This window comes from Globicephala melas, chromosome 2, assembly GCF_963455315.2.
Source record: "Globicephala melas chromosome 2, mGloMel1.2, whole genome shotgun sequence".
Taxonomy (NCBI): Eukaryota; Metazoa; Chordata; class Mammalia; order Artiodactyla; family Delphinidae; genus Globicephala; species Globicephala melas.
This window is the reverse complement of record NC_083315.2, coordinates 2,612,171-2,638,013: the sequence shown is the minus strand read 5'-3', so window position 1 is coordinate 2,638,013 and position 25,843 is coordinate 2,612,171. Positions and strand designations below refer to the sequence as shown.

The 25,843-nt window shown below is 38.7% G+C and overlaps 1 protein-coding gene across 26 annotated transcripts in view; it reads left to right on the top strand.

Annotated features, from left to right (window-relative positions):
- The window catches only part of ZNF438 (zinc finger protein 438), a 498,265-nt gene that overhangs the window by 331,645 nt on the left and 140,777 nt on the right, over window positions 1–25,843 (top strand). For 2 of the 26 annotated variants that reach the window (XM_060291846.2, XM_060291783.2), the window contains exon 1: window positions 23,178–23,305. The exons of the other annotated variants lie outside the window; for them this stretch is intronic. In XM_060291846.2, the coding sequence (XP_060147829.1) occupies window positions 23,286–23,305 (20 nt within the window). In that variant the 5' untranslated portion in view covers window positions 23,178–23,285. Of the gene's footprint in view, window positions 1–23,177; window positions 23,306–25,843 lie in introns of those variants that run through there. 26 annotated transcript variants of the gene reach the window in all.

The following is a 25,843-nucleotide window of genomic DNA, read 5'->3' as shown; positions in this document are numbered from 1 at the left end:
TTTAGGTTAAGTTTTACCGTAACTGTTACAAGGAAGGCCCTTCTGCTTACAGTGTTTATTGCTAATCTACCAGTAATAGACAAACCTTATAAATCTATAAATGCCACTGTGTACAGCAAAGCAGGAGGCAAATTTAAATTAGGGGAATAAAGAGTCATTTAGAGAAAGTCTTAGTGACCTGCCTTTTGCAGCCCTCTTCTGGGGCATTTTCACTAATGTTTGTTCTCATGGGCCAACACACACAGGAGGGAGTCAGCCTATTGTTCATAATTTTTCCACGAGAACACTGAAGCTTGCATCCATTTGAATCAAGTTTCCTTTTTTGTAACTAGCAATATAGGCTCAATCTAAGGATTAGCTCTTTGCTGGTAAGCATTAACTGTACGTGCTTATTCTATTGTGCATTTTAATTTCTGAGAATTGTCCTTTGAAATGGGGACTTTAAATGCAGACCTACTAGAGAATGGACTTGAGGACACGGGGAGGGGAAAGGGTAAGCTGGGACAAAGTGAGAGAGAGGCATGGACATATATACACTACCAAACGTAAGGCAGATAGCTAGTGGGAAGCAGCCGCATAGCACAGGGGGATCAGCTCGGAGCTTTGTGACCACCTGGAGGGGTGGGATAGGGAGGGTGGGAGGGAGGGAGACGCAGGAGGGAAGAGATATGGGGACATATGTATATGTATAACTGACTCAATTTGTTAGACAGCAGAAACTAACACACCATTGTAAAGCAATTATACTCCAATAAAGATGTTAAAAAAAAAGAAATGGGGACTTTAAGAACAGGGAGGGCTTTCTTGGTGGCGCAGTGGTTGAGAATGAGCCTGCCAATGCAGGGGACACAGGTTCGAGCCCTTGTCCGGGAAAATCCCACATGCCGCGGAGCGACCAAGCCCGTGTGCCACAACTACTGAGGCTGCGCTCTGGAGTCTGTGCACCACAACTGCTGAGCCCATGTACCACGACTACTGAAGCCCACGCGCCTAGAGCCCGTGCTCCGCAACAAGAGAAGCCACCGTAGTGAGAAGCCACCGTAGTGAGAAGCCCGCACACAGCAACGAAGAGTAGCCCCCGCTCACTGCAACTAGAGAAAGCCTGTGTGCAGCAACGGAGACCCAACACAGCAGAAAAAAAAGAAAGAAAAGAACAGGGAAATTTGGAGGTTAGAGGCAGTTGTGGTTAAAAGCAGAACCTAGTACCTGTCTTCAGACCTCAGCTCCACCATTTTACTAGCTGTGAGAGCTTAGATAAGTTACTTAACCTCTCTGTGCCTAATTCCTTATATGTGAAAGGGTGATCATAAAATACCCATCCCAAGGCTGTGGTGAGAATTAAATAAATTAGCACACATTTAAAATGGCTAGAACACTGTTTGGAAGATAGTAAGCTCAAAATAAATGTTAGTTGCTGCCGCTGTTGTTATATTGCTAAAATATAAAATAAATAAAATAGTAAATTAAATATAAATTAAATAAACAAATAAAGATAAAATATTAACTCTCACCTGAAAATTAAGATGTTATAACTCAGTTATGGTGGTCGTTTTTGTTGATTTTGTTTGTTGTTTGGGCTTTTTTGGTGGAGCAAGGACAAGGTTACACGGCTAGTAAGTGGTGGAAACCAGGTTTCCTAAAGAGTTGGTTTAGGTCAGGAGTTAGCAAACTATGGCTTACAGGCCAAACTGGGCCTGTTTTTATACAGCTTGCAAGCTAAGAATGTTTTTACATTTCTAAATCATTGAGGGAACATCCAAAGAAGATAATATTTTGTGACACATGAAAATTACATAAAATTCAAGTGTCTTTGTCCATAAATTAAAAAGTTTATTGGTACACAGCCATGTTTATTCATGCATATTGTCTCTGGCTGCTTTCACGCTACACCAGCAGAAAGGAGTAGCTGTACAGAGACCGTAGGGCCCATAAAACTGAAAATATATGCTAAATGGCCCGTTACACAAAACGTGTTCTATTAGTTATATTGACTGAATGAATGAACTGTCCTCCTTTGACAAAAGATGTAAGCTTGCATAAGAAAGCATATGACTTCAGTTATCCTTGTGTCCAGAACACTTTTGTTTTGTTTTGTTTTGATTTAGAAAAAGTATAATTTTCCACCTTGGTTAAAATTCTGTTGAACCTGACATACAAGTTCATGAGTAGACTTAATTCAACTGTAGTAGATGGCGTAAGTGCAGACATGCCAAAAAACATACTTCTTCAGTAAAGAGTATTAAGATTTGGATTCCTCTCAAGAATTGTCAGAACAAAAGTTCAATTGTGTGTGTGTGTGTGTGTGTGTTTAAGGGTATTTGCCATCCCATAATTCTTTTTTAAAGATTCTTGAAATAGAATTCTGAAGCAGTCTGCTAGTAAGATGGATTTTACAGTGATAACATACCTGAAGAGTACAGTGTTATAATCCCACTTCAGGAGTTACTTGTTGTTAGTTTTCTCGAGGCTTTGACTTTGTGACTCAGAGCCTCATATTTCTAAGACAGCCCAAACTGTGGAGGCTTTTGGCAATTGAGCCTAGAGAACATGGGCCTTGATTTTGTCCCACAGATCATTTAGGCAAATAACCTTTTCTTCTCTCCTTATGCTATTTTTAACTATGATGTGGATCTTTTTTGTTTTGGTTGGTTACATAATCTTTATTTAGGAAATGTTTTGCTCTTGAATATCCGTAAATCTTGCAACACCTTCTGTTTAGGTTTACATCTTTCAAAGTATATTCATCAAATGCTTTTGAACGACTTCTCCCCTGCAAGGCCCCAGGGCTAATGGGAACAAGACAGAGCTGGGCCCTGCCCTTGGAGAGTTTTGAGTTTGTCAGGTTGATAGATGTTAAATTAACATAAGTATCATCAGTGTTGGGAAAGAAGAATTAAATTGTGTACTGGATTCGTAAACTAAGGAAACCTAAACTCATCAGGGGAAGTCAGAGAATATATTGTTCCTTTGGAGTTTTTTATTTTTTAGTTTTCTGTATTTGAAAATCTGTTCTCGGCTAAATGCCTGTTACTAAGCTGAAATTATTTTGAGTTTAGCAAAAGTATTGAAATAAGAATTTTAAGAACTTACATCTAATGGCCCTCTTATTGATCTATGCACAATTTCCTAATTACTATTTATTGGTAGACATTAGATGGTTGAGTGATGAACCTCGTGCATTTGTTTTTGACAGAAAATTACTAAGTGTAATGATCACAGTAAATTTGGGATGAGGAAAATACAAAGTGAAAAAAGACTACCATTTAGTTTGTTAATTATCACTTGAAAATCAAAATATCCATTTATCCTTCTTGAACAGGAATGTTTTAAAAGTGGATTCTAGGGTTTCCCTGGTGGCGCAGTGGTTGGGAGTCCGCCTGCCGATGCAGGGGAAGCGGGTTCGTGCCCCGGTCTGGGAAGATCCCACATGCCGCAGAGAGGCTGGGCCCGTGAGCCATGGCCGCTGAGCCTGCGCGTCCGGAGCCTGTGCTCCGCAACGGGAGAGACCACAACAGTGAGAGGCCTGCGTACCGCAAAAAAAAAAAAAGTGGATTCTAGCTAGTTTTTTTTTTTTCTCTTTTGGAACAGTTTTTGTTTATAATATAAAAATAGACGGTTATATATTTTATACACACATACACTGTGTTTATGTGTATGGGTGTATATATAAACACACACACCAAAAAATGTACAAAGAAAAGAGGGAATTTTCACCAACCCAAGTCCCAAAGGTAACCACTGTTGACAATTTGATTTCTCTTGGAAATACAACTTTTTTTTTTTTTTTTTTTTTAAGACAAATAACATCAGAGCATACTCACTGTTCCACAGTTTGCTTCACTTAAGATTATTTCCTGGATGTCTTTCCCTGCCAGTGTTTACTGAGGACCACCTGCCTCTCCAGATCTACTTCATTCTTGTTGTTCTTATCACTGATAATGTTATTTTAAGTAGTCCATCCATAAGGTAAAATATTCAAAAAGTTTGTTTACAAAAGAGTGTGCAGTGGAAGTCCGCCTCCTGCCCGAATGTGCACCCCAGGTCGCTCCAGGGGCAGCCACCCTGGCAGTTTCTTATCCTTTGAAATCGTTCCTTTATTTTTATATGCCTTCCCTTGGTGAGACTAAAATTAACCCCCTGCCCAGTCATTTATAGGGAATCTGAATGCTTAGTGAATTTCCAGCAGCAACCAATTGATCTTGTAATGTCAGCGTTTAAGATTGCATACCACCGGGCTTCCCTGGTGGTGCAGTGGTTGAGGGTCCGCCTGCCGATGCAGGGGACACGGGTTCGTGCCCCCGTCCGGGAAGATTCCACATGCCGCGGAGCAGCTGGGCCCGTGAGCCGTGGCCACTGAGCCTGAGCGTCCAGAGCCTGTGCCCTGCAACGGGAGGGGCCACAGCAGTGAGAGGCCCGCGTACCGCAAAAAAGAAAAAAAAAAAAAAGATTGCATACCAAAATGAGAAAAGATTTCCCACTAGTTGTATTTCAGTTTTGAATTTCATGCCATGTGATTGTTTAGAGGCTATAATCCGTAGGTGTACAATCTTTGCCAATGTTTTAGATCCTTAAAATGTAACTGAATGTTCCCAGCAGAAGCCCCACAAGGCCTACATGCCCCAGAGCACCTCCTCCCACCTGCCCTCACCCACCCACGTATGCTGTCTCACTGTCAACGTTGTGAATTACAGACCCAGGTCTTGGGCGGCCTTGCTGCTTTCATCTCAAAGCTAACAGGGATTTATGGCTAGTCTCTGAGATGCCTACGGTTATCCTAATCTGGAACCACTTGGGTTAACTTCATACCCTCAGCTTAATTTGGGTAGTGCCAGAGCCTGGGGAGGGGAGGGGGGTGGCTGGGGGAGCGGGCAGTGGATTGAAGTGGGAGGCACTCACCTCTGCCTGAGCCAGCCTGGACCTGAGAAGCTGTTGGTTAGGGAAGCACTTGCCCTGTAACACTGGGTCTTTTGTCAACTGCTGATACTAAAGTACCTCATGAACAGAGATGGTCTAGAAACCCCTGCCTGTCTGATAAACTCACCGGAGAATGCGGGGTGATACATGTTTTGGAGAAATAAAAAGAAGTAAACCAGATCCAGTCTTCAGAGTGGCTATGTTGACATGCATATGGCCTGAGGAGCCCTAGGCTGGGACTTCCTGTTTATAGGAAGTATTTACTTCTGTGTAAAATATGTTCCTCAAAATATACGCAGATCTGTGAAAAATGCCATTGGTGGTTTGATAGGGATTGCGTTGAATCTGTAGATTGCTTTGAGTAATGTAGTCATTTTCACAATATTGATTCTTCCAATCCAAGAACATGGTATATCTCTCCATCTGTTTGTGTCATCTTTGATTTCTTTCATCAGTGTCATAGTTTTCTGTATACAGGTCTTTTGCCTCCTTAGGTAGGTTTATTCCTAGGTATTGTATTCTTTTTGTTGCAATGGTAAATGGGATTGTTACCTTAATTTCTTTCTGATTTTTTTGTTGTTAGTGTATAGGAATGTAAGAGATTTCTATGTATTAATTTTGTATCCTGCAGCTTTACTAAATTCATTGATTAGCTCTAGTAGTTTTCTGGTGGCATCTTTAGGATTTTCTATGTATAGGACCCCAATGTTCATAGCAGCACTATTTACAATAGCCAGGACATGGAAGCACCCTAAATGTCTGTCAGCAGATGAATGGATAAAGAGTGGTACATATATACAATGGAATACTACTCAGCCATAAAAAGGAACGAAATTGGGTCATTTGTACAGACGTGGATGGACCTAGAGAGTGTCATACAGAGTGAAGTAAGTAAGCAAGAGAAAAACAAATATCGTGTATTAATGCATATATGTGGAGTTCAGAAAAATGGTATAGGTGACCTTATTTTCCAAGCAGAAATAGAGACACAGAGGTAGAGAGCAAGCGTACGGATACCAAGTGGGGAAAGGGTGGGTGGGATGAATTGGGAGCTTGGGACTGACATATATACACTATTGATACTATGTATAAAATAGACAACTGATGGGAACATACTGTAGAGCACAGGGAACTCCTAATGCACTGTGGTGTCCTAAATGGGAGGGAGATCCAAAAGGGAAGGGATATATGTATATGTACGGCTGATTCATTTTGCTGTACAGTAGACACTAACACAACATTGTAAAGCAACTATACTCCAATAAAAATTCAAAAAAAAAGAAAAGAAAAAAAATATACACAGAAGTTAAGTGCATAATGCTATATAAGAAGATTCTATCACCAGAGAACTAGTAAAACATTATACAATTCCTTAATACATCATTTCTTTTCACATAGATATATGTGTAGTATAAATATTGTATCTTTGTAAATATTCTTTAATTTTATTATTTTTCTTCACAATTGAAGACGTATATGCCTGGCTAACGTCCACTGTGCTTCCAAATAGGTTAAGGATTTGCCTACTTAAAATACCCTGAATGATTTGCCTTTTTTGCCTAAATTTATGTAGGTCATAAGACCTATGCTTCTTATCACTAGTATAATCACATTTACCTTTTTAAAACTGTAAAGAAAAGCATAACAAAATTTATCATCTTTCCCATCTTTTTGTAGAACCAATCTCTAGAGCTTCTTCATCTTGCAAAACTGCAGCCCTATACCCATCAAACAACAAGTCCCCATTTTCCCTCCCCACAGCCCTTGGCAATCACCATTCTACTTTCTGTTTCTATGAATTTGACTACTCTGGTACCTCATATAAGTAGAATCACAGAGTGTTTGTCTTTTTTTGTCTGACTTATTTCACTTAGCATGTCCTCAGGTTCATCATGTTGTAGCAGGTGTCAGAGTTTCCTTCCTTTTTAAAGCTGAACACTATTCCATTGTATGCATGTACTACATTTTGTTTATCCCTCATCCATTGATAGATAACTTGGGTTACCTCTGGGCGACTGTAAATAGTGTTGCTATGAACATAGGTGTGCATATATCTCTTCGATATCTGCTTTCTTTTCTTTTGGATATATACCCAGAAGTGAAATTGCTGAATCGTATGATAATTTCTAGTTTTAATTTTTTGTGGAACCGCCATACTGTTTTTTATAGCAACTGTACCATTTTTCTTTCCCACCAACAGTACAGAAAGGTTCCAATTTCTCCAGAGCTTTGCTGACACTTGAAATTTTCTTTCTTTTTTTTTTTTTTTTTTGGTAGTAGCCATCCTAATGGATGTGGGGTGATATCTAATGATGGTTTTGATTTGCATTTCTCTCATGATAAGTAATATTGAACATCTTTTCATATGCTTTGTGACCATTTGTATGTATCTCCTTTGGACATATGTCTATTCAGCTCCTTCACCCTTTTTTTTTTTTTTTTTTTTGCGGCACGCGGGCCTCTCACTGTTGTGGCCTCTCCCGTTGCAGAGCACAGGCCCCGGATGCGCAGGCTCAGCGGCCATGGCTCACGGGCCCAGACGCTCCACGGCATGTGGGATCTTCCTGGACCGGGGCACGAACCTGTGTCCCCTGCATCGGCAGGTGGACTCTCAACCACTGTGCCACCAGGGAAGCCCCACCCATTTTTTAATTGGGTTATTTGGTTTGCTGCTGTTGTTGAGTTGTAGAGTTCTTTATATATTCTGAATATTAACCCCTTATTTAGACAAATGATTGCACATATCTTCTCCCATGCCATAGGCTGCTCTTTCACTCTATTGAATGTTTTCTTCGATGCACAGAAACTTTTGATTTTGATATGATACAGTTTGTCTATTTTTACGCTTGTTACCTATGCTTTTGGTGTCCTATTAATCACATTTACCTTTAATCTTTTGAGCGCCACTGATTTTTCTAAAAGAATAAGAGGGAAATGTAAGGAAATATTTAAATAATCATAAAACCGTTGCACAGACGTAGTTGGACACGGCTTCAGAGTGAACTGTTGGCTGCTGGGCCGCACCGTCATGCACTAGCTTAAAAAGTCGCTTCATCAGCTAATGTGACAATGTATATGAAGCCCAAAAGGCAGTTTGAGATGTGGATCTATAAAGTGTAAAGAAATGGATTTGGGGGCCGCGGTAAAGCACATGAAAACAAAGGATCAGGAAACACTGGTAATCATATCCTTTCGTTGGAATCCCTGTGTATGCACAATGAACCATTGTAGGAAGGCTTGCAAGACAAAATGTTCCTCTGTTTCCTTCCGCATTCTTCTGTTTCTCATCTTGCCTATGCGGTGATGCCTCATGGTCCGTTAACACTTCTAAGCGAATAGAGATAATTTGAAAGTTTTATTTGAAGCCTGACTTTCAAATTTAGAGCAGTAGAAGATGGTTCTTAAAATATGTAACGTCGCTTGGCTCACCTTAAATGTTAATAAACTGCTGCAGTTGATCAGCAGCACGACCATTTGACACCCAGCCAATGGTTATTGACTATTTAGACCAGCGACAATGCACAGAGTCTATAGGTGTCTTTCTGGCTGCAGTAGAGAGAGGAAGAGCCGGTTCTTAACTGGTTTTCTGTATCTTCTAAGATATTTAAAGAAACTGGAATTTAAGTGCTTTTTTTTAATCACAAGCCATTTCTCCTACAATAATGCTGCCATTGTGCCTGTTTCCCTCCCACCTGCTTTTTCTTTCTTTTGTGGTTGCTGCCCATTCATCCTTCCCCTGCTCCTTAACCCACGCGGGTGTTGCCCGCCCTTCTTCTTGCCGGATTCTCCTTCCCACCCATCCAAACTTACCATTCCGTGTCTTCAGCCCTCCTCTCTCTTCCAGCCTCTGTAGGATTAAAATGAGCCCAACGGAGTCTCTGTGGAGACCATTTCGGATTTCAGGTCACTAGTGGACACACACAGCAAATACTTCCTAAGTACCAGGTCAGGTGGCTTCCTCTTCCACCTGGTGCCCAGGTGTTGGTCAGGCAGCTACCAGAAAATCCTTAAGCTTCAGTGTTGCCTCTGGACCATCTTGTCCTGCAAACACCTAAAGAAAGCAGTTTGAGTCTTGGAAGCTTAAGCAGAAAAAAGAAGCTACTGAGACATCTACCCCACCCCCCGCCTTTATTTTCTTTTAGGTATAAATAAATGGGAATCTTTATGAGCAAGCCTTAAGTTGACAAAAGAGACAACAGAAAACAAGTGAAAACTGCCCGTGACAGATAAGCCTCTTGGCTCAGTCTCGTACCCACGTGAGGATTTTACTCCTTAAATAAAACTTTGTAGCAGATACAGAATTTTCTGCAATAAAAGTCCATGTGTGCTTGTTTAACTTTTCAGTTCAGCGTTAGGTGAATGAGAATTCAGGTTATTGAGTGGTTACTTAGTTCCGGTAGCCCTCTGGCGAATCATTTTGCAGTATGAGAGGATGCAGTCATCATATTCGAGAAGTTTTATTCATTAACAAAAGGTACCAAAATAAATTTAGCCGGGGTCACAGCGTTTAATTTAATAGTATTCCAATAATAACTGCCATAATTAGTTTCAGATTTGCCTTCCTTCCCAGAGGACGAGGATTTTTAGCTTTTTGATGCCTATTTAAAGCATGAGAATGACAGGAAAATTAATGTCACGACCTTTAGAGCCTGTTTATGGTTTTTCCATGTCATACCCTAAAGGATGTGGGGAGTAGTGTGCATCTAAAATAAACCACTTAGTACGGACAAGTAAAAATTGGGTTAATTGGGTTCACCAGATCCTCAGCTGGTAGCACCTCAGTCAAGACTCCATTTCATATTAGACAGAGGAGCACGCTTTATACACTATAAAATTATCTCTTAAACGACACCTGTTACATTCTGTGATGTCTTGAGAAGAAAAACAATTTTAAAAGGACAGTTTTTCAAATACGTAGGATTTTTTTCCTCCTATAACTTTATCTGGCTTGTCTGCCTCAATTAGGAGATCACTTTGTCTTTCCATTTTCACAACAAAAATGCACTGACACCACCTCGCAGGCCGCACTCCCTGACCCGCACACCCACTTCCTTTGGGTGACTTGGGGCAGCACTGACTATTTTTCCCTTTCTAGTCCGTCAGGGACTTCCCGTAAACAATCACTTTCTAGATCCTTGAGAGGTGAAACTTGTTTGTACTTTATTGTCAGGGTTTGTGTATTTCAACAGAGAGCAAGGGTTGTCTGTTCAACTAGAGTTGAGAAAACTATCTAGGCAAGCTGGACTCTGAAGCTTTTGGATTGGTTGGTTGAACTAATCCTGTGGCAAATTCGGCAAGTAGCGTTTTGCAAGGAGTCTCATGCGTCGCTGGGTACGTCAGTGCCGCTTCCTTGCATGACGTACGGCAGTGTCCGTAAAAATTTTAAGTTGACCCGGACATTTCTTACCCTGACTTCACCCTTCGGATGGACTTGCACGTGCCAGCTAGGCTGTGAGTATAAGGATGCAGACTGCAGCTTCGTGGGTAGGAGCAGAAGGCTGAGGACAGTCTCACTGTCAGTCGGTAGGTGGCTGGTTCATAAACTGCGGCTGCATGCAACGAAATACTCTACAGCCTTTGCAAGGAATGAAGAGGCTCCGTAAGTGCGGACACGAGAGCTCCTGAAAATGTATTAAGCGAGAACAGAGCAGCGGGTATAATCTGCTCTGATTTGGGGACGGGAGAACGGGTGATAGAGCATATTCCTACACGTTAGCTTGTGTACACACAGACTGTTGCTGAAAGGATTTCCACAAAGGTGCTAAGACTCGCTGCCTCTAAAGACGGGAGCTGGGGGGGTGTAGGTCGAGAGTCAGGCTTGTTCATTTTTCCTTCGCTTTTTCCATGTCGGAGATAAGCATTGTATGGTAACCTAAGCGATAGACCAACGCCATCAGTGGCGGCAAATAAAAGAACAATTTAGGTGATGCTGCAGAGGTAGGCGTGTGACTGGGGTGTTCCAGGGAAAAGGTGAAAGTTTATTTTAGAAGAGGAAGACATCACCAGAATCATTCGTGAAGCAGTCCACACACTCACAGGAACGTGAAAAACTATGGAGCATAGATGAAGTTAGCAGGAAACAGAGCAGAGCAGGGGGGTTTTGTTTGTTTGTTTGTTTTTAATTGAACAGTCATTGTAAAGTTAATTAATGGGATTTTAATTCAGGGCAGAAATGGTAGAGAAGAAAAGAGCTAGAGATGGGAGCAGAGGTGAGAGGAGTGGGCGCCCTGGCAGTGCTGTGGGAGGGTGGAATTCCCAAAGACAGGCAGGCGGTAGAAATAGTTGTTGAAAGGACACCAAGTGGTCTGAGGTGATGCGACCAAAACTCCCTGGTGCTCAGCAGCCGAAAACGAATGTGAGGGATCCAGAATGATCTTCAGAGTGTATCCGTTTCCTGTAAACCTGCTTAGTTTGGAGATGATTTTGTCACTAAAGGTTGACAAGAGTGGTGGAAACGATCATTTCAAAATAATGAATTAAACCCGAATGGTTAGAAACACTGCCACCAGACTGCTGGAAGGAAACAAAATGCTGACCGATTTCACAGCGTGTCTCCATATCGTGGACGTGTAAGTGACAGCCTCTTTATTTGATAGTATTTATTTTACTGTCGAGTGTCATTTCTTACCAAATGGTGCAATTCTCTTTTGAAATGCTTTCATCTTCATCATGATGATAACCTCACAGCCCAGAAGGATCCATCCTTTTAGCATTGAGAAGCCAGGCTGGAAATTCCGAAGATGCTCTGTTTGATGTAGAAAGAACCAAATGTTTTTCTTACATCTTTATCTTTTACCTTTGAATAAATAAGGGATGGAAGAATGCCCGTTTGTTAAAACTTGCCTAAATCTTGAGTCTTTTTAGACTTAACTAAAATGCACTCAGGCCTTTTAACAGGAAAGCAGCATTGTCAAATTACTTCATTTATAGATAATTTGGGGAATCATTGTTTCCTACGACTTGTTATTGATAGTTAATGACACTTAAAACAATGTTGATATATCTGAAAAGTCCCACACCTGCTACTAGAGAAACTGAAGAAACGAGGACATTTTTTACATTTACGTAAGATAATTTTTAAGTCATTTTAGGAGTGCTTCAGTCCTAAAAACACAACCAGGCAATCTGCAGAGATCAAAGGAAATTTATTACTGAAAAAATTAACTTAGTCACTTATCTGTCACTTTAAGTTATAGAAAAGTATAGTAATGGCAGAATTAATAAGCTATTCCTTCAGATTTCAAAAATCACTATTCATTTAAAAAATGACTCAGAATTTTAGAAACTCATCTATTGAAAATAAAAGATTTAAATGGTATGAAAAGTACTAGATGGAACCATGCAAGTATTGTTAAATAATTTCTAGCACTCTTATTTTTACAGGATTATTGACATTTATTCATTCAATAAGCATTTATTAAACCTTATTATAAACCAGGTACTTCTAGGTTCTGGAAGTATAAAGATAAATATGGCATTGCCCCTGCCATCAGGAAACTCACAAATTTAAGGGGAAAAATGGACAGATTTAAGCAGATGCTGCGTCCTAAGAGAGCCAGTCAAAGTGTGTTGAAAGGTAATGGACAGATCAGTAGAAATTTCTTGAATGGGCCAAGAAATTGTAGACGTTGCAGAGGCGTTGAGTAGGAATTGTCTAGCAGGGCAGGGGCGAGAAAGCTGTTCATGAAGAGCTGTGGAGGCAAACGAGAACGGCCTTTTGAGATGCAGCTGCTAAACGTAGTGGTGATAGCCACACAGGCCAGTGCGCTAAAGGCCTCGTGTGCCGGGCTGAGGAGGTCGGGCTTCATCCGTGGACAGCAGGGAGCCACTGATGGACCTGAAGCACGAGGAAAACATTTTAATGGTTAGATTTGCATGAAAAAGACCCTTTCAGGACTACTGGGTAAAGATGATAGTGGAACTCAGAGATAAAGTTAAGGAATTTTTCCAGAAAGGGCAAAAACAAAAGAGGTTAAACACGGGACTTCCCTGGCAGTCCAGTGGTTAAGCCTTCGCCTTCCAGTGCAGGGGGTGCGGGTTCAGTCCCTGGTTGGGGAGCGAAGATCCCACAGGCCTGGCAGCCAAAAAACCAAAACATAAAACAGAAGCAATATTGTAACAAATTCAGTAAAGACTTAAAAAAAAAAAGGTCCACATCAAAAAAAAAAAAAAAAGAACTTTAAAAAAAAAGAGGTGAAACATGTGAAAAGGGGAAAAAAATTGTTAACAGTCCAGGGAGGATAAACATCGGAATAAGAAGAGTTCAGGGGGAAAAGAACAGAGAAAAATAAATTAGGAAATCTTAGAAAAATAATTGAAGAAAATGTCCCAGGATCCAGAGTTTCCAGATTGAAAAGGCAAACACTTGGCAAATGGTTGAAAATAGGCTGAGAGACTTCATTGTGAAATTTCAAAACCTTGTTTCCATAGAGAAAAAAATAAAAACAGACTCATACAGAGGATCACAAATAGCTTTGGATGTCTTAACAGCAACACTAGAAACCGGAAGACAGTGGAAATTTCACCCTGGACTTCGATGCTCAGAAAAATTATTAAGCAAGATTTTTGTTGATTGAGAGATAAGAATAGAGATAAATCTTCAGCCTTCACAGTGGGACACCAGGAGGTACTGCCTAACACTGAACAATCAAGAAGTAAGATTATAAGCATGTGAGTGACAGAATGGAGGTATAAATATAAGAAGAGTCAGCTCGAAGAATTCAAAGTGCTTGTTTCTGGGGAAGATAGATGAATAAGCTCTGGGGGTCTAATGTACAGCATGGTGATTATAGTTAGTTGTGTTCTTAAAATCTGCCAAGAAAGTAGACCTTGAGTGTTCGCGCCACAATTTAAGTGTTCTTACCACAGGGGGAAAAAAAAGTAACTGTGAGGTGACGGGTGTGTTAATTGAGCTGACTGTGGTGATCATTCTACAGAATATGCATATGTCACGTCATCACGTTGTACACATTCGGTGTATACAATTTTATTTGTCAATTAATTATACCTCAATAAATCTGAAAAAAAATTTTTTTTAATTTTAGGAGGCAGGAGCTGCATTTAGGTTTCAGGTAGCCAAGTGGAGCTGTGTAATAAGCAGAGAATATTTCACCCTGGAACCTGGGAACTAGAAATACAAATTTAGAGCTGTGGTTAGAGCCTTAGAAGTTGAAGTAATCTTACAGAAAATCTGTGAAGGGGATAAGAAAAACTAGGGTCTAAGGCTAGAATATATTTTCCTGGGTAGATTTTTATTAAGTTAGAAGAATGCCCTCCTAAACGCTATACCCTGCCTAGTTCAGTCATATGTGGAACACATGTGAAAGAACAAATATCTATATGTGCTTGCACTTTACGAGGGTGAATGATTAGATCTTACAGGTGAAAATGACCTTGTTTGTATTTCTAAGTATATTCTAGTATATTCCTTTTTTTTCTTGGAAAAAACCAAATGAACTTTTTTGCCAACTCAACAGTAACCTTTTTTTTTTTTTCCTTTTGGAAGAATCCTGCAGAACTTTACTACCATATATAATACCCTGTTTTTTGAATAGTTTTTTTTTACAAAGTATTTTCAACACATAGTATTCTAAGTTTAATCCTTTCTTCAGCCAAATGGGTTAAATAGTATTATCTCTCCCTTTCTAATTCAGGGAAACTAAAAGACAAAAAGATTCAATGACTTGTTCAAGCTCACAGAAGTTTCAATTAAAAACATACATCTCCCCACTCGGTTCACGGATCCTTCCACAACTTCTTAACACATTGCACAGTTGAGGTGGGGCTGGAACATGGTCCTGAAAATGAAGGGTCAGTCTAGTCTTTTCGGGTTTTGGTTTGGGGAATAGCAGTGAATATCTGGTGAGACCACCTTAGCAATAGGTCTAAAATTAGGGGAAGTGGGACAACCCAGACTTTCTGTAACGCTCAGTAGAAGAGAAGTTGCCTTGGAGGGACTCGAACAAACTAGTCCCCCAGGACAACTCTGTAAAGCATTTTACTGTGTCAGTGACTGACATTCAGAAATATCTGAATTTAAAGAGACCCTTTTTTTAAAAAAAAACTTATTTATTTATTTTTGGGTGTGTTGGGTCTTCATTGCTGCACGTGGGCTTTCTCTAGTTGTGGCGAGCGGGGGCTACTCACTGCGGTGGCTTGTTGCGGAGCACGGGCTCTAGGCGTGCGGGCTTCAGTAGTTGTGGCTCGCAGGCTCAGTAGTTGTGGCTCACGGGCTGTAGAGCGCAGGCTCAGTAGTCGTGGCGCACGGGCTTAGTTGCTTCGTGGCATGTGGGATCTTCCCGGACCAGGGCTCAAACCCGTGTACCCTGCATTGGCAGGCAGATTCTCAACCACTGTGCCACCAGGGAAGCCCAGAGAGGCACTTTTTAATTGAACTGATTAACAGTGTTCAACCACTCAGGGGAGGAAGAAGATTGTCAAATATGTTATATTAATGCAAATATTAATATAGGCAGTTAAGAATTTTCTAAGTGGATCAAAACTCATTCTGTAGATTATCTTTCACCTTTTCTAATCCTTTTGTGCCAATTTCAGAATTTTATTATTTGTTTCTTAAATAGGACAGATTGAGATGGGAATAAGCATTTATTATAACTGAGCAAATGACTGCTACTATTAGTCAGAATCTGGGTACCATAAGATTACATTATTTTTGGAAAATTGAGCTTTAAGGTATTAGGATCCTCTCATTTATATAAAGATCTTGAGAAACTTGAGTTCCATCCATGCTGAAAAAAGTTATTTTTTTAAATCAGTGAAATATAGTACAACGACTTTAAAAACAGGCCGTTGCCTATAAAGTTAAACCACTCAGCAGTTTCACGCTAGGCAGTTTCACCCAAGAGATATGAACATGTTTATCTACACAAAGACTTGGACACAAATATTTATAGCAGTTTTATTCATGAGAGCCAAAAACTGGCAACAACTCAAATGCCCAACCATGGGTGAACGGATGAGCAAATTGCACTAGAGTCATAGGATGGAATACCATTCAGCAATAAAAAGAAATGATTTACTGGTACGTACAATAAAAGAATGTACACTGTTTGATTTATATGAAATGATAAGAAATTCTAGAAGAGGCAAAACTAATTTATGGTGACAGAAAGCATCAGTGATTGCCTGGGGCCAGGGAAAGGGGCTGGGGGTGGATCATAAGAGAACACAAGGGGACTCTCTGAGGTAATGAGGCAACTTTTTGATGTTAATGTTCTATATTTTCTTGTAATGTATCTGGGATTTGTTTTAATCGGGCATGGTAGGGTTACAGACACAGAGACAACTGCCTTTGGAAGAAGAATTTATTACTTACAGTTCCCAAGAAAGGGGGTGTGCCAGGCATTCAGGGCCACATGGGGAAGCTCCAGGGTTGGAAGTTCCAGGGAAGGCGGGATGGGAAAGCATGGCCTAGAGCCTTTATTGTGGTCTCCCTGGGAAAGGCGAAGCAGGGCAAAACAGTTTAGGATTGGCTAGTTTGAATGATGTCAGTGGTTCCAGGGTCTAAGGTAGTCCTAGCTGTCCAGTGCCTGGCCCTGGGGTGATTGAAGCCAGGGGAAATACTGGCTTGCTGTGTAAGAGTTCCATAAAGGAAGTGGTTGGGGATTTGGACTTTGCATTGAAAGATGTGCTCTCCGGAGGTGGTTTGCTATCTCTAGGATTATCTAACCCTGAAAGGGGTACTCTGTCCAGCCAGCCAGGCCCCTCATATGTCAAAACATCATCAAATGTAGAAAAAGAAGAATGTAATTCCTACATAGATATGTATACGTTTGTGTGTGTGTGTGTTTGCTGTATGTAGATTATACCTCAATAAAGCTGATTTGAAAAGTTTTTTTAAAAAAATAGTGAAATATAATGGGCGCGTGAAATTAAACAAGGTAGGAGAATTCATCCTCAAGTGCATTAAACGTTTGCAGACAATACCCAGGTTTATAAAAGAACAGAGCATCATCGAATACTTCATAGGTACAAGTTCATTCAGGCAGTTCCTTTCTTTCCCTCTCTGTGTTATGACTATTTCCTTATTACAGTAAAAGAAAGGTGGCTTTTTCACTCATATGATGTCTGGGGTTATGCAGCCTTTCTGAGGCCTTTCCTGCCATGGTGCTGAAGTATACGATGAGTGGTTCTTAGGGCTGGACAAAAAAGGCTTCAATCAGCTTCTCCTTCAACGTTTTCAGTGACAGAGTTCAGCATTTCAAATAGCAGGTAATGGAGTGGGCGTCAGAGTTGAACGTCAATAGTCATGAGAAGCTGCTTCCTCGCGTCCGGCTGAGGTTTGCTTCCTTGTAACTTGTCTCCCTTCCTGGTCTGACTACTGCCCACTGGAGTTACCTAGTGTCGCTCGAATCTTTCCTCCATGTAACTTCCCTTCAAATATTTCAAGATGACTATTGCTTTCCCCTGAATTCTCTCATTTCCCAGGTCCACTCCCTTCCCAGCTTCTCTAAATCACTTTTTCCCTATTACTTCATTCCCATTCTTTGTTTCACTGATTTTCCTTTAATTCTAGTTTCCAGCAACAAACCTTCTCTCTCCATTTCCATTGACTTGGTACACACTTGTACAGGTGTTCATGAGACAGAAAAATGGAGGAAAGATGGAGGGGAAGGGAGACTGAACGCAGCGGTGCAGGAGCGTGTATATGAATTTAGGGACCAGACACACTTGGAGAATTGGTTCTGGCTCATCCAAGTGACCTTGAGCACGTTACTTAATTTCCTTGGGCCTCAGTTTCTTGACCGTAAAGACGAGGACAGTGCTGATTCCCTGGTGAGGATAAGAAGATTGTGTGTGTGTGTGTGTGTGTGTGTGTGTGTGTGTGTGTGTGTGAGAATTACTTTGTAGGTCCAGCCCATAGCAAATACTCAGTGCAGAAGAGCTATAGTGTAGAATACAGTGGAGGGGCAGGTGTCTTCTGTAGATTCACCAACTCTGGCTCTAGCCTCAAACCTAAAATCTGTGGGACAGTCCCTGTGCAATGCTTTAAAGTCCAGAGCCACGAGATCACCATAGAATCAAAACTGAAGGAAGGCCTGGGAGAAGAACAGCTTCCCAATCAATAGGTTAGTAGCGTTACCTTCATATATAAAGAAGAGCCTGTTACAAATGACCCATAGTTAGACACCTAGAGACTTTATTACCTTTTTAAATGTTTTCATGTTTCAAGTTTTTCTGACCAATTGCATTATATTATGGCACTTATCTGAATGACAGTGTTTATTCTTTAGGAAATAGTTCCCTAGAAATAATTCCCTAATACTAATCAGTTAGTATTAAGTTCCCTTAATAATCTCGAGTAACATCCACATTGTAGCTCTCTGGATGGTGCCTACGTCCACACACAAGAGCACGCACTTAAACGCATACTCACACTCTGGGTTAATGGTAAGAAGCTTATTGAGCATAGAGCAAACAGTTTTCATTTATTCTGTAAGATTCTTTATCTAGATGTGTTTTTAGGAAACTTGTCAAGGCAGCATAGCAAAGACAAGGCAAGTTGTGCCTTAGGTTTCCTCAACTAGAAGATTTCCATTTCCAGCACCATCAAGTCGTCACTTCTCAAGTAACCAATTCACCTAATTTCCATTTTTAAATTTTCATTTTTAATCAACTCTGTTTAAATGTGACATATAAACTAAAATTAAAAGTAACCGTATGAGTGATTTATAAAGCATATTAAGTCTTGCTATAATCGATAGTATTCACTCATTGTGTTCTTTAATTTTTGTTCCTTTCCAATAGGTTTTTCTACTTAATGTACTTTTCAGCATTTAAGTAGGAAAAGCCAGGTTATAATGATCAGAGATTCTCTAGACTGTGAAGGACACAGTGGCTGCTAAATGCTGTTTCATAGTACCTTGAGTCAGGATGCCCGCTGACTTTGCTTGTGTGATATTTGAAAAATGCTAATACATCTTACATGACTTTTTAATGCATCTTCCCTGTAGAACATGTATATAATGGCCTTTTACTTCCAGCCCAATCAGAAGGTGAGATATTGTGATTACTCAGGTGTTTTCTTTAATACGCATTAGGTGTATTTATTGCCCTTTTGTTTTTCATAATTACAGTGGAATTAAATACAGTCATGCTTTATGTGGCAGAAGAAGATAACAGACTCCATTTGAGTGAATTTTCTACTTTAAGTACCAAGATATTGGGGGTGTACAGTTGAGATTATTTTACTGGTAATGCTTATCTAATATAACATTCCAAAGCAATTAAAATAAAAAGTTGATTTTTGTTTTGCTTTTTTTCAATTGCAGAGATAGTACTTGTTCATTGGGGAAACATAGCAATATGTCCATAAGCATAAGAAGGAAAGTTAAATAACAGTTTAATTCCTCACTCAGAGAGATAGCCACTTTTAACATGTGGCAGTTTCTCCTAAGTTGGTTACAGAGTGGTACAGTAACCAGCTCCTCTCATATAAAAATGTGTGGCAAACATTTTTCAACTTTTTAAATATTTTAAGAAACAGTGTCTGTAATAGTTTCATTATAAAAATATATCCTAGTTGACTTGGTGTATATCTTCAATGGTAGCCTGAAGAATTTAGAAAGATAATGCGGATGATGCTAGTGAAGATGGTAGTACATAGCTTTGCACAGTATCATGATTTTCTGAGGTGGAAGGAAGCTCTAGATGAAAAGGAATGCAGAACTTTAAGGCTCAGGGCGCATCCTGCAAAAATACCCCCCAAACGCTTTGCATGCACCGCTCTGTAGACTTTTTCCAAGCATGCATTGCTTTGTCTTTTTTTATTTTTGCCATTTTTTAGGGAAAGAAATCTAAATTTTTTTTTTGAAATTTATGTTTATTTGGTTATTAGTAAGGCTGGACATTCTAATGATTTACTAGTTTGACTTATATAAATCTGCAAGTTTTATGGAGTGCTTTCTCATTCTTATTAATTTGTTTATAACAGACCTGAGAGTGCAAGGACCATTTCTACCATATCCTTGCATAGTTGCACCTCAAAGACTGTTTGTTAAATGAGTAAGTGGGTGACTATATATCTATTGTAAATTTTCCATTTTTTCCCAATATTTGCCTTAATTTTTGACAGCTCTATTAAGGTGTAATTGGCATACAATAAATTACATGTATTTAAACTGCGATGCGGTATGTTTTGCTATATGTATGTAACACCCATGAAGCCGTCACCACAATCAAGGTAGTGAATGTATTCTTCTCACTAATAGGTGGATATATGTTCGTCGTGCCCAGCTGTAGGCCCTTCCTCCCAACTCTCTGTCTTCCTGTGCTCAGGCAACTATTAATCAGCTTTTCATTCCTACAATTTGCATTTTCTAAACACTTATAAAAATGAGGGCATAAAATATGTACCCTTTCTTTATCTGGCTCCTTTCACACAGCATGATGTTTTCGCAGATTCATCCATATTGTTGTGTGGGTCAATAATTTACTCCTTTACATTGCTGAGGAGTGTTATGTTGAATGGATATACCACAGTTTGTTTAACTGCTCACCTGTTGATGAACATCTGGGTTGTTTCTGGTTTGGGGCTACTATCAATAAAGCTGCTGTGAACATTCTTTGTACATATGCTTTCTTTTCTCTTGGATAAGTGGGAAGGAATTGCCTGGATCATATGATAGGTGTATCTTTAACTTATGAAGAAAACGCCAAACTATTTTTCAAAGTAATTGTACCATTTCACATTACCAGCAGCAGTGTGAAAGACTTCCACTTCCTCTACGTCCTTGCCAACGCCTTGGTATAGTGTTGTTGTGGTTTTTTTAATTTTAGCCATTCTAATAGATGTGTGACTTTCACTTACATTTGTGGTTTTAACTTACATTTCTGTAATAACTAAGGATGTTGAGCACCTTTTTATGTCCCTGTTTGCAAGCCATATCTTTTTTGATGAAGTATCTCTTCAGATCTTTTGCCTGTTTTTTTAAATTGCATGTTTGTTTTTTTATTATTGAGTTTTGAGAGTACTTTATTCTGGATATAGTATCTTTACATATTTATTATTTGCAATTATTTTCTTTCACTCTGCAGCTTGTCTTTTCCTTCGCTTAATAGTTTTTTAAAGAGCAGAAGTTTTAAATTTTGGAGTCCAACTTATTAGTCATTTTGTGGATTATGCTTTAGATGTCCTATCTAAGATGTATTTACATGATGAAAAGCCATAGTGTTTTAGAAGTTTTGTAGTTTTAGGTTTTACATTCAGGTGTATGTTGCCCTTTGCATTTGTATGTGGTATGAGGTATATCTCAAAGTTTTGTTGTTGTTTGTGTATGGATATCCAATAGTCCAAGCACCATTTGTTGAAGTGACTCTCTTTTCTCTACTGATTGCCCTCTGTACCTTCATGAAAAATCAGTTGGCCACATATGTATGGGTTTATTCCTAGACTCTCTAATAAGTCTTGAAATTAAAAGAGTATTATCTGTTTGTCTTATTGTTAAAAATGATTTTGGCTATTCTGGGTTCTTTGCACTTCCATGTGAATTTAAGAATAAGTTGGTTAACTTCTACAAAATGTCTATTGGGATTTTGATTAAGATTCCATTGAATCTATAACTCTGTTTGCAGAGAATTACCATTTTAACAATATTGAGTCTTCTGACCTGTGAACATGGTATATCTCTCCATTTATTTACGTCCTTAAAAATTTCTCTCATCATTGTTTTGTAGTTTTCAGTGTTTCACATCTTTTTTTCAGATTGACCCTTATTTCATATTTTTGATGTTGTTACAAATAGCATTTTAATTTCTGATTTATTGTTTCATTTCTGATTGTTACTAGTGTATGAAATGTAATTGATTTTTATATATTGATCTTGTATTCTTTAACCTTGTTAAACTCACTTAGTTATATTTATAGATTCCATTGAATTTTCTATGTAGATAATCACGCCATCTGCAAATACAGTTTATGTCTTGTTTTCCAGTGAAGATGCATTTTATTCATTTTCTGCTTTACTGCATTGGCTAGAACTTCCAATACAATATTGGTGAGAGTAGATATCCTTCTCTTAATTGTAAACTTAGAGGGAAAGCATTCACTTCTTCTCTATTGGCATGATGTTAGCCATAGGTTTTTTCATAGATGTCCTTTACCAAGTTGGGGAAGTTTCCTTCTATTCTTACTTTTCTAAAAGATTTTTTTTAAAGGAATGAATGTTGGATTTTGTCACATGCATTTTCTGCATCTATTGAGATGATCACATAGTTTTTCTTTTTTTACTTTGTTAATATGGTGAATTACATTGATTTTGAATATTAAATACGTGTACATTCCGGGGATAACCCTACGTGGTCAGGATGTGTTAATATTGTTGGATTTGATTTACTAACATCTTGTTTATAATTTTTGCAATTCTGTTAATGAGGGATATTGTCCGGAGATTTCTTTCCTTCCAGTGGCTTCTTGAGTGATTTTGGATTCTGGATAATGCTGGCCTCATAGAATTAGATACTTAGAATTCCCTCCTTTTCAGTTTTCTGGAAGAATTTGTGTATAATTGGTATTATTTCTTCCTTAAATATTATTTTTGTGTATAATTGGTATTAATTAATTGGTTTTATTTCTTTCTTAAATATTCAGTAGAATTCACCAAAGAAACCATTTGGGCCTAGAGTTCCTTAAGGGAAGATTTTTAACTAAACATTCAATTTCTTTGAAAACATAGGGCTCACTTTTTGAGTGAGCTTTGGAAGTTTGTGTCTTTCAGGGTAACTGTTCATTTTATTTAAATTATCAAATTTATTGTCAAAATGTTGTTTGTAATGAATGGACCCTTATGTCTTTTTTTTTTTTTTTGGTGGTACGCGGGTCTCTCACTGTTGTGGCCTCTCCTGTTGCGGAGCACAGGCTCCGGACGCACAGGCTCCGGACGCGCAGGCTCAGCGGCCATGGCTCACGGGCCCAGCCGCTCCGTGGCATGTGGGATTTTCCCGGACCGGGGCACGAACCCGCGTCCCCTGCATCGGCAGGCGGACTCTCAACCACTGCGCCAATGGGGAAGACCCCTTACGTCTTTTTAATAGTGGTAGTCTGTAGTGATGACACCTCTCTCATTCCTGATACTGGTCATTTGTGTCTTCTTTCTCCTGATCAGTTGAGCTAAAAGTTTATCAATTTTATATATTCTCAAAGAATCTGCTTTTGATCTAATTGATTTTATCCATTTTTCTGTTGTCCATTTCACTTATTTTTTCTCTGATCTCTTATTTCCTTTCTTCTACTTACTTTGGGTTAATTGTACTATTTTTTTATTTTTTAAGGTGGAAACTGAGGCTTGAGACCTACCTTCTTTTCTAATATAGATGCTTTTAGTGCTCTGAATTACCCCCTGTATACTGCTGTAATGGAATCATACAAATTTTGGTATGTTATGTTTGCATTTCATTCAGTTCCAAGCACACTCTAATTTTCTTTTTGATTTCTTCTTTGATCCATAGGTTATTTATAGGTGTGTGATTTAGTTAACAAATATTTGGAGATTTTCCAGATACATTTCTGTGATTTTGGCTTCTACTTTTATTCCGTTGTGCTCAGAGAATATACATTATGACTTGAATCCTCTTAAGTGTATTGAGCCTTGTTTTTATGACCCAGAATATGGTGCCTTAATAAGTATTTCGTGTGCACTTGAAAACAATGTGTATTCTGTTGTATTGGGTGGAATGTTCTATAAATGTCAATTAGGTAAAATTGGTTTATAGCGTCATTCAAATCTCCAGAGTCCTTAATGATTTTCTGTCTGCTTCTTTTATCGATTATTGGTTATTAATTATTCTCTATTTCTCCTTGCAGTTCTATCAGTTCTTGCTTTATGTATTTTGAAGCTCAGTTAGTAGGGACATAAACATTTAGGATTTTTATAGCCTTTTGATGAGTTGTCCTTTTATAATTATGAAATGACCTTCGTTATGCCTGGTAACATTCTTTGCTCTATAATCTGCTTTTTCTGATACTAATATAGCCACACCACCTTTCTTTTGACTAGTGCTAACATGATATATCTTTTTCCATTCTTTTACTTGTAATCTGTTTGTGTCCTTATATTTAAAGTGCCTTTCTTACAGGCAGCATGTAGTTGGGTCTTGCTTTTTTGTCCAATCTATCTTTTAATTGGGATATTTAGATCATTTATGTTTAATATGATTATTGATATGTTTAGGTTTTAATCTATCATCTTGCTTTTTGTTTTCCATTTATTCTACCTATTCTTTGTTCTCTTTTCCTGTTTTCCCTTGAAAACTGAGTATATTTATGATTCCATCTTTTTGTTGTTGGCGTATTAGATAAAATTCTTTCTTTCGTGATTTTAGTTGTTGCTTTGGGGTGTATAATATACATGTTTAACTTATAATCTAGCTTCCAGTGATACTATACCACTTCACCTGTAGTCTAAAGAACCTTACAATAGTATATTTACATTTCTCCCCTCTCTACATGTGTCCTGAAATTCTCATACATTTTATTTTTACATATGTTATAAACCCCACAATGCAGTGTTAATTATTTTTATTTAAACCATTATATTTTAAAGAGATTTTATTAAGAAAAAAGCCTTACATGCTTATCATGTAGTTCTGATTTCTAGTGTTGAAATCTTCCTTTCTGTATATAGATCTATATTTTAATCTAATATCATGTTCCTTCTACTTAAAGGGCATCATTTAACATTCCTGTAGTGCGGGTGGGCTTGTGATGAATTCCTTTGGCTTTTGTGTATACAAAAATGCCTTTATTTCTCCTTTATTTTTGAAAGATACTTTCTGTGAACATAGAATTCTAAATTACAGATCTTTTTTTCTTCAAGTACTTTAAAGATGCGGCCCTAATGTCTTCTTACTTGCATTGCCTCACTTTAAATCTTTCCTTTTTTCACTCGTTTTGAGCCACTTGGTCATGATATGCTTTGGTGTAGTTTTCATGTTTCTTATGCTTTAAGTTTTTTGAGCTTTTTGGATCTGTTCATAGCTTTACTCAAATTTGGAAGTTTCTGCCACTATTTTCTTAAAATAATTTTTCTGACTTTCCATCTCTCTCTTCTCCAGTTACTGATATACTAGACTGCTTAAAGTTGTCCTAGAGCCCACTGGTGATCTGTTCATTTTTCTTTTGCTCTCTTCTTCCTGAGTTTCATTTTGGGTAGTCTCTATTGCTATGCCTGCAAGTTCACTAGTATTTTCTTCCGACATGCCTAATATGCTGATAATCCTATCCAGTGTATTTTTTTACCTTATATATTGTAGTTTACATCTTTGGAAATTTTATTTGGGTCTTTTTTTATGTCTTTCCTGTCTAAACTTTTTGAACATATGAAATACAGTTATACGTCTAATGATCTTGTCTGCTAATCCTAACATCTGTGTCAGTTCAGGGTCAGTTTTTATTATTTTCTACGCTACGGCTCATATTTCCTGCCTCTCTGTATTGCTTACGCTTCTTTATTAGGTGCCAGACACTCTGGCTTTTACTTTCTTGGGTGATGGATATTTCTGTCTTTCTATAAATATTCTTGAGCCGTGTTCTAAATACACAGGTGAGACACTTGGAAACGCTTTGATCCTTTTAGGTCTTGCTTTAAGATTTGTTTTGTGAAACCAAAGAAATGTTTGATGTAGGACCAATTCTTCCCCTTTATTAAAGCAAGATTATTCTTTGTACTGTACCCAGCGTTCTGTGAATTAGGAGTTTTTTCAGTCTGACTTGTAAGAACAGACAGTATTCCTGTGAATACTTGATGGGACCCTATTCATTGCGCGCTCTCTCTCTCTCTCTCTCTCTCTCTCTCTCTCCCCAGCTCTTTTCTTCATTACTCTGGGAATTTCCACCCGCTTTCTCCCTTCCTGCACTGTAGATGATAGCGTTCACCTCATTTGTTTCCTGTCTTTCAAAGATCAGTCTTTTGTC